At 35.6% G+C, this 10093-nt stretch overlaps 1 protein-coding gene across 1 annotated transcript in view; it reads left to right on the top strand.

Annotated features, from left to right (window-relative positions):
• DEUP1 (deuterosome assembly protein 1) overlaps nt 1–10093 on the top strand; it is a 67862-nt gene that overhangs the window by 23435 nt on the left and 34334 nt on the right. Inside the window, exons 3-4 of the mRNA XM_019472777.1 lie at nt 6127–6298; nt 7663–7758. Coding sequence (XP_019328322.1) covers nt 6127–6298; nt 7663–7758 — 268 coding nt within the window. The remainder of the gene's footprint in view (nt 1–6126; nt 6299–7662; nt 7759–10093) is intronic.

Genomic DNA, 10093 nt, shown 5'->3' with positions numbered 1-10093 from the left:
TGGATGCCCCATCCCTGGAAACATTCCAGGTCAGGTTGGACAGGGCTCTGAGCAACTTGATCTAGTTGAAGATGTCCCTGCCCACGGCAGGGGGGGTGAACTAGATGACCCTTAGAAGTCCCTTCCAACCCAAACTATTCTATGATTCTATGATATTTTCCTATTTGTCAGCAAACCTGAGTAATAAGAGAAGAAGGCATGAAGTAGAGACTGACAATATGAACCAATCATTTCTTAAAATGCCAGTTTCTAAATTATAACTATATTCTAAATTATATGGACAATAGTGTTCTTTCTATGTCTATTAGGAAACAATCAGAAAAATACAGATCTGTGCAGAACTCCAAAGCAAAAGGCAGATGAATAGAGCTAGAAAGGTCTAACTAGTGCAAAAATCATTTGTGACAAAGATAAAGGCCTGGAGTTGGTAAAACTTAATATCTGGATTTTCGTTTGTCTAAATTTGGAAACATCTAGGTTTTACATGAAGATAAATAGTTATTAATGACAGCAGAATATGAATCATCTCTATTTTCACCAATATGGAAATAGAATAAAAGAAGACTAAGAGCTTGCCTACTTCACTTTAAAAATGAGATACTTTTAAGTGTTTTGAGCTGTTTCAAGGTAAATGCAACGAAAAAAAATAGCTGCCACTTGCTTAAGTACAAGTCATTACTTCCATGTATGAAGAATCCATTTGATGTATGCAGTCAGCGAAGTGGGAATGCTGAATGCATATGGATAAAAAAAACATATGTATACTTCTTCGTTTTATGGGAAAACTTGTTCTTTGTGTGTTTGTTTACCTGATGGCATATTAAACAAAAGATACCAGAGTTTTTTGCATTCCACATCCAGTGATCAAAATAAATTCTCATGATTGTGATGCCGTATGATTGGCCATATTCTGAGGGGGATAGTTAGCACTCTTTTCAAAACACTGAAGGGACTAAAATAATAGTTACAGCAGCTAGTAATACCCCTATGCTAGTAGGTGGGGATAACTGCCAAATACATCTTTATGCAGATCTGTTTGTAATGCCACAGCCATGACATGGAGTAGTTCTGGTAGTAGAACAGCAGCAGTAATCTACAGCTTCAGGTACAGCTTTCCTTTTTCAGCTGCAGGTGTACCTAGAAGGTCTAGGTAAGGAAGTAGACAGAGAAGGTGGAGATAGACTGAGAAGCTGTTTCAGAAGGGATTTTTCCTTCAACAGCTCCCTTTTATCTATTGGTGGTTCTAAGTTCGAAAAACATGCAAGAACTGTCGAGAGAAAATTTTCCAGCAACAGCTGCAGAACTTGCCTTGTGGGGGATGATCTGAAAGAGACAGGTGAAACGTAAGAGGGAAAGATGTGAGCCATGGTGGATCTGAAAGGGTAACCTGATGATCCGGGCTAGAGGTTGCATTTGCACTTGCATAACAATATTTAGATGATCCACGTGACACAGAATAAAGAAAGTAAGTATTTCTGAAGGCTAAAATCAGATAGCTGAGTCATTGCTGGTGGTTCACCAAAGTGTTGCCACCTGACATTACATGAGGCTGGAAGGGCACAGGTCCTTATAGCAATATGAAAGAAAAGGTAGTCCTGATGCAATATCGCTTCATCTTCTGTTTTTAAAATCCCATTTTATATTCCACCCAGAAAGAATCAAAGTTTGCTGCATCATTAATGCTATTTTGAGATGAGTTTCAGGCACTTGCGAGGGGGGGTATTTTTGTTTTGTGATATGTACATCACAGTGTACTACTTGCTTGCACTTTGGTTATTATCATTCTATGACTCATTAAATTTTAAAATGGCATTGCTAACAGTTTTAACATTAAAAAGGCATTAAGATTTATGTGTGTATTTAAAAAGCCTTTCCAGGCTTAACATTGATAATGTTAAAGTTTCAAGCATTTGTCGATATAAAAAAAGTTTTAAAGAATTTTACTTTAAAAAAAATGTTGAGTTTTAATTATGATATTGTAAATCTAACAAATTTGCTCCAATTTCCTGTAATAATTATCCAAACAAGAGATATGCACCATTTAAGCACCAAAAAAAAGATATTCAATAAACACATATCCATCCATCCACTAGATGACCTTTAAAGGTCCCTTCCAACCCAAACTAGTCTATGATTCTATGTTAAGGAACTCTTTTTTTAGTGTAGTGCAGTCAGAAGGTGAGCGTGCAGGATGTGAAACGCAGAGTGTGTGAGACCAGCACTTGACCCAGAGCACAACCTACGGACAGGGGACTTCAGGGCACTAGGAGGGCAGACATTCGGAGAGTTGGCTGAACAGCTGGGATGTGAAAGATTACCAGAAAAGAAAGGAAGCATTTTCATGCTAGCATTCACACAAGATGGTGGTATCAACTACCAGGAATAAAAGCATCTGCTTACATTCAGGCTTCGTTTGCACAGTCATTTACATAAGAGGAGCATGTTAGTTAGCTTACTGTTCTTCAGCAATGTGCTGGCAGCACGCTCAGTAGTTGAAGGCTTACTGGCAATAGGGATATTACCTCTGAGTGCATGGCTCAGTTTGTGTTTGGTTAAGTGCAGTTCTGCTAAGGTAGAGTTCCTAATTGCTTGGCACATTCTTGGTTGCGATGTCCCCCAAAAACATATGCCAGATTGTAATGTTCGTGACACAAAATGGCATTCTGTGCTAATTTTGGGTATTGAAATCCTCTCCAACACTTCCTAGGATGGAGCAGTTACAGGCATACTGCTGTGCTTTTTATCATTAACCCTTTTGTAGGTTGCTGCTACGTTATTCAGATGCTGCACCATCTTTTGTCTCTGTGTGACTGTCTCTATGGCAATTATTTCATAAAATAATAGCTATGCTCATTTTAAGGAAATAGGTATGCTCATTTTAACAAACCATCATGCCATAGAGATATTAGAATGACTGCAAATGATTAGCGATCATAAAGGCACTTTATATGCACACAGAGGTGCACACAGAGGTGTGTACCATCAGCAGCCAAGAGAACACATAGCTTTTAAATTTTTATAAATTAAAGAACCAATTAAATTATAACCAGTGGCTATCACTTTTAGGGAAAACGTCAGTGAGATAAATAATATTATTAAAAGGAAATTGGAACACGTCATAACTCAAAACAATGTCACAGCATTCTTAGAGTATCTTTAGTGACAAAACTTGTTTATCAGGAGGCTAAATTTATTATCATGAAAAGTAATAGGTTACAATACATATTTTGCATCAGTTTATATATCAGGAGGGATAGTTAACAAACCTATGAAAGAATACAATTGCTGGTTTTATCAACAGGAAATTCAATATAGGCTTCTAGTCAAAACCAAAAAAAGAAAGAAGAGACTTGAAAATTATGCAACAGTATGAGGAAATGGAAATTAAATGCAGATTAAACTTCAGTTGTACAATGAATAGTCACTATGACAGATGAAAACAGTGAAGAGAAAGCAGGTGTACCACTAACAGTTTACTAACAGTATAACTGGTTGAGATAAGGGAGAGGGAGTTGACAGTGGAGAAACAACATTGGTTTTATTTGTACCTTCATTTACATATAGCAGTAATTGAATACACTAATCTCTAAATCGTTGCAGAGGGAAAAATACAGAAATTTTCACAATGATAGATCATACCATTGAAAAGAATAATTTGAAGATGTTAACTGAGATTTTTTTTTCATGGCCAAGATGAAGTTGCAACAACTAAAGATGACACATTTCAATACATTCCAATATATGATAAAGATAAGATAAAAGTATGTCTTCTAAAGAAAGTAATAAAGCTGTATATTAGGGTAATTTATAAATAGAATCTCTTATTTAGAAAAAATTGTAAAGCAATTAAAACTGGAACAGGAAACAAGAAAGGTATAAAAAAAGCTCTAAAAAAGAAGTGGAAAAGTAGTAGAAAAGTTTACCAACAGTTAACTCATATGAGAACAGGATATGCAGATAACAGATGCCACTAAAAAAAATTGTGTGGAAAGTAAATGTTTACAGAAAGTGAAATGAAAGAGTTGCTACTCCTCCAAAGTTAAAAATTCAACACATTATTCCACTGCCTAAGAACAGTCAGTGAAAGGTTTTCCTTCACTCCAGTGAGATACATGCCTCTTTTGGTACTTAGTATAAAAATATCTACATCAAACATTCTATGAGCTCTGAACATACTAAAAATGCTTAGAAGTTGTGGTATTTAAAAAAAAAAAAAGTTGTTGATAAAAATAATTTTATTTCAATAAATGACACAAAGCAAGCATTACAGTGGTAAGTCTGCTAAAGGCTTTCTCAAAAATACTGTCTTAACTAATTCTGATCTCATATCTCAATTTAAGTAAACTGAGATCAAATTTAAGTCTTTAATGGTTGACAAATGACAGATTTTTTTTGGTGATGTGTAATTAATCATAGTGATAGAAAACAGTCTGATATTTTTTTCCATATGACTTGATGAAAGTTAAGTTTTATAGAAAATGTATGAGCTCATATACATAGTTAAGCAATTTGTTCAATAGCTAACTCTTCTTTGTAACAGTCCAAAAGCAGTTAATGGAATAAAATTCCCCTTCTTTATTTTATGGGGAGGAATTAGGCAGGAGTGTACATCGTCTCCTTTATCTTTTTCTCAAACCCTAGAATCCTAGGTTAAGTGGATAAGAGGCAGTAAGTCAGGAAAATAAAATGTTCAGGAACATTTCAATAAACACTTTTATTTAATTATGATATAAATTTTTTTTCTAACTGGAATGTTTCTCTGAAAGTTGAAAAGATTCATGAGTTCTAGAAAGATTCTGACTTTCAAATAAATCATTGCAAATCTGAAATACCAGCTGTAAATTTACAGATTGAGAGAAGCTATCAGTTCATAAAACAATCGAGGTTAACTGGACAATAAACTCTCCAAAATACTTCAAGAAAAAAATCTCATATACCCTAGAAGGACTGTATAATTTTGATGTGAAATAGTAATTTCTACAAATAAAAAGTTTTAGAGTGTAGAAAGAATTATGCAATTTCTTGCATAAAAAAGTATCCACAGCCAAATTTTCTATAATCTATATCATTCTTATTTCAAATTTTTCTTATATTCAACATCGAATACAAGGTTGGAATGGATATGGAATAAAGAAATCTCCGTACGAAAGTTCAGATACTTTGTATATATCTGCTAAATGGTGTACATCAGCTGATTTAAACATTGTTTGACACTGTCCAGACAAAGTTTCATTTTTTTAAATTACTATACTGCTCCTATATAAGGGGCTGTATAAGAGGGCAACTAAGAGGGCAGCTTTGACTGCTTTCAGTTTCTGATGGCCCTTCTAACATACCATAAACTAACCATATGTCATTATTTTGCTACTTAGGACACGTCATATTCCTAAAGCAACAGTGTAAAACATTGTCTATTACTGACAATGAAGTCATAGTGTAAGGGATGTATTCCAAATTTAACCTCAGAAGTTTGGGAAAAAATCTAATGTTTATGTTGCAGATATTGTACAAGTCTCTATAAAATCCAGCACATGGTCCCCCAAAGACAAGTTCTTTTTCAAAATACACTCACTTCTTGTAATAATACAAGTTGCCTTGTTATTTAAGTCCATTTTCCACAAAGAGAATGGGAAAACAGAGTGTAAAAGTTGAACTAGCAATTAAGAATTGTGGCTAGCTTTCAAGCCAGCTGTTTAATAACTTCCTCAAACAAACTCTGCTTCCATCATTATGTGCCCTTAGTGGGAAGTCCTGTGCCTATAAGCAACTTAATAATATTCATCTTCTCCTACTCTTGTCCACTGAGGTTTGGGCCCGGATACTTTCAGCTCAACTTATGCTCATTTGACAGTTCACCCCTGAAAGAGTGAGAGGATATCAAACAGCATTTAAGCTAGGCAAAAAGTCCAGAATATGCTAAATACTCTTGATTTTGACTTCAGGCAAACTTAAGATAGATGAAATGAGATTCCACCTACATTTGAAGGCATCATTTAGCTTTCCCATTTCTTTCTTTCTGGTTATTTACATCAGAATTAAAATAAAATCTTAGCAATGTAAATAAAAATTTGTTTTCTCCCTTATTCTTTATTTTAAAAAAAAAATCTCTTTTTTTTATATGTCTAGAGCTTCTCCATGTGAAGCTGAACTTCAGGAATTAGTGCATCAAATTGACATCATGGTAAACAGCAAGAAAGTGGAATGGGAAAGGAAGATGAAAACTTTAGAAGCAAAGATGGATATCCAGGATAAAGAATTAGCAAGTGCCCAAAGCAAACTGGATCAAAAAGGTCAAGAGGTATTTAAGAATATCACATTCTATAAAGAAAGTATTATTCTGGGAGTTAGTTAATAGTATGCTCTAAATGCTCTATACGGAGACCTGTTTGTTCTATCATGTAAAACACCAAACACCCTTTAAAGGTCATTAATTATCCTAGTGTTTTGCTTTAAAGTGTGCTTCTGTTTTGAAAAGCGATTGTAAAAATGTCATTGAAAGTCTCATATTTCTTCTATTTCCCTAAAGTCTAAATTAAATACTCTCAGTTTAACTGTAAAAAGATAATTTGATGTTTTTTCTAAATGCCAACACTTCTAGTTTCATCAGAAATTTTAAATGGAAATGTACAGTTCAAAAAGTTTCACAAAATTATGTCTTTGTAATTCCTTTTTATACCTGATTTTTATTATTTTACATGATATACTGTCTTTGTATGATCATTTTATTATTAATAGTGAAGATTCTAATTGTATTACCACTTAAACTTACTTATCAAACTGAAAGCCCCGGTGTACCTGATGTTGTCCATACTTCACAGTCTTGTCTGCTGAATATTCATTCAGAAGCATCAGTAAATCTTAGCACAGCATTCAGTTGTAGTTCAAGACATCTGAAGTTAGGTGTTTACACATGGGCATCCTTGTGTTAGCTAGGTGTCCAAACTGCCAGTGGGAGTTTTGAAAATGAAGTAACTCTCCCTAATGAGCAATTAGGAACTTGCCCTTAGTCATTGCAGTCAGAGGAGCCAAGATAGTAATTGGGCTGGTCAATCCTTAAAGCATCGATTTATTTGCCTGTGCAGAGATGTTATCTGAAATATTTTAGCATATCTCACCTAGCTTCCAGCTGCCTCTCCAGAAAAACATAGGTGTCATGTATGCTCTTTGTCATATTTCTCAGATCTCTGTGAAACTCTCAGATAATTCAAGATATCTCAAATGGCACTGTACTTAGGGAGCTGAAATGAGTCTACAGTGTCTCCCGATAATTTTACATAAGTAGTTGAAAGTCATTTATATGATCATATAAGCCATTCAAGCAAAATTTTCACAACGGGGCACAGCAGTTCATTCGTATAGTTGGGTCAGAAGTGCTTTCATTAAATGGTCTTTCATGACAGAGTCATACAGTATTATCATTAAATCATAACATAAGTATACAATGAGATTTTTTACTATGAAATCCCTAACTTGATGTTGATACAATCTGGGTTTGTGGTATTCAGTTTTATTATTGTTACTGAATGAATATATATTTTTAATATCTATCTTCTTAGATAGATCTTCTAAGTCTTCTTTCAAAGTTTCAAATGACTATTCAAAAAATGACATATTTTGGAACACTTCAGAAAAGGTAAATTTGAATGCTTATTCTAACTGTAGGTGGGACTACTTCGACAGAAACTGGAAGACTTACAGAAAACTAAATACGAAATGGCTCAGAATTATGAAACTCAGCTTCAGGCACTGAAATCTCAAGTAAGAAAAATGTCAGTTTCATTACTTTGTGATTGCGGTATAAAGAGCTTATACATGCCTGATGGTATAGATGTACCTTTATGGATTTGGGAAAGATGAATTTTGTCATACAAATGATGATGACTACAGCTTCCTGCCAGGCTCTATTATCATTTCTGTACTGACATTTCCAAACTCTTTGGATGGATTTTGATGTGATTGTGACATCTGTTATGAAGACAGATACTCGATTTCCTGACTTTGGACTAATAACCTAAAACCTCGGTGAATGAAGAAAATAGATAATTAGATTCGTGCTGGTAAGACTCTGATGCACATTAGTAATTTTAAGACTGAAACTGTTGTCGTCATGTCTTTGCTGTAATTTTTTCTGCTTTTAGTTTGCCTAATTTACAGGGATTATTAAAGTGGTCCAATAGCTTGCCATAAGGGAACATAGTATCAAAACTAGAGTAACCTGGATTATTGACATTGGGAATTTGTTTTGGCTTTATTTATTTCAGTGTGCAATTGCAGCCCAGAAAGCCAGTCATATCCTGGCTGCATCAAAAGAAGCGTGGCCAGCAGGGCGAGGGAGGTGATTCTCCCCCTCTACTCCGCTCTCATGAGACCCCACCTGGAGTACTGCGTCCAGCTCTGGGACCCCAGGAAGGACATGGACCTGTTGGAGCGGGTGCAGAGGAGGGCCACAAAAATGATTAGAGGGCTGGAGCACCTACCCTGTGAAGAAAGGCTGAGAGAGTTGGGGTTGTTCAGCCTGGAGAAGAGAAGGCTCTGGGGAGACCTTATAGCAGCCTTCCAGTACTTAAAGGGGGCCTACAGGAAAGATGGAGAGAGACTTTTTACCAGGGCCTGTAGTGACAGGAGAAGGGGCAAGGGTTTTAAACTGAAAGAGAGTAGATTTAGATTGGACGTAAGGAAGAATTTTTTTTTTTTATGAGGGTGGTGAAACAGGTTGCCCAGAGAAGCTGTGGATGCCCCATCATTGGAAGTGTTCAAGGTCAGGCTGGACAGGGCTGAGCAGCCTGATCTAGTGAAAGATGTCCCTGCCCATGGCAGGGGGGTTGGAATAGATGATCTTTAAAGGTCCCTTCCAACTCAAACCATTCTATGGTTCTATGATTCTATGATTCTATTTGGCTGTGTTTGCTCTGTGCCTGTACTTTTCTTTCTTCATTATTTTCCACTTCAATCATGAATCTAAATTCTTAGTGAACTTAAGTCTACTCTGTTTCTCAGATTTTAACAAGTTAACATACACAATTCTACATTGTTTTTCCTGCTATTCTACTGTTTCCTTCATTGGATTCTCCTAACAGAGATTTAGGATTCCATTCAATTTCCAATTACTTCCTTGGAAGTAATAAAAAAATTCCAATTATCACACTTATTGTAGAATCATCTTGGATTGCATAAATTGGGTATCATTTTCACTTACCACCCAAATCCATCAAACCAATAAATGTATAGGTTATGTTGACTTTAATTTATTTTTTCTTTTATGTATGGAAATTGATTTGGCAAACAGTTCTGAGAGTAAGCAGAGAATGTTTTGGTTGTTATTTAATTAACACTTTTAATCATTTGGGAAAGTAGCTAGAAACAAAAACTGTTTTATAATTCACACAAATTACAGAAGAAGAAACAACATCTTAGCATGATTATTGAGAAGTTAAACATAATACAATGAAAAACGATGTGACTTTTTATGTATAAGTTGTAAGGTACCTTTAGCAATGAAGAACTATCCCCCAAAATATAGCAGATCTCTCTTTTCTCATTCTTTTTTACATTTCCTGCAATATTTTTCACTTCTTAATTTTTTTTATCACATGCTAAAAATGACTGGTTTTATGTTACATGTTGTGGCTAAGAACTTCACTGAAATTGAACTTTCTGAAACTGAAACTCCAGGTCATTTTTCATAAAGATTTTTATTTTGAAGTTGTTAATTACCCTACAAGTGCTTTCCATGGTGTGGTGGGTTGACCCTGGCTGGACGGCAGGTGCCCACCAAAGCTGCTCTATCACTCCCCTCCTCAGCTGGACAGGGGAGAGAAAATTATGACGAAAGGCTCATGGGTCGAGATAAGGACAGGGAGAGATCACTCAGCAATTACCGTCACGGGCAAAACAGACTCGACTTGGGGAAATTAACTCACTCTATTGCCAATCAAATGAGAGTAGGGTAATGAGAAATAAACCCAAATCTTAAAACGCCTTCCCTCCATCCCTCCCTTCTTCCTGGGCTTAATTCACTCCTGATTTTCTCTACCTCCTCCTCCCGAGCAGCACAGGGCAACGGGGAATGGGGGTTGCGGTCAGTTCATCACAC

The sequence above is a fragment of the Aptenodytes forsteri genome, unplaced genomic scaffold, assembly GCF_000699145.1.
Source record: "Aptenodytes forsteri isolate BGI_AS27 unplaced genomic scaffold, ASM69914v1 Scaffold75, whole genome shotgun sequence".
In the NCBI taxonomy this organism is placed as follows: Eukaryota; Metazoa; Chordata; class Aves; order Sphenisciformes; family Spheniscidae; genus Aptenodytes; species Aptenodytes forsteri.
The sequence above is the reverse complement of the archived record's forward strand: the minus strand, read 5'-3'. Positions and strand labels throughout refer to the sequence as shown.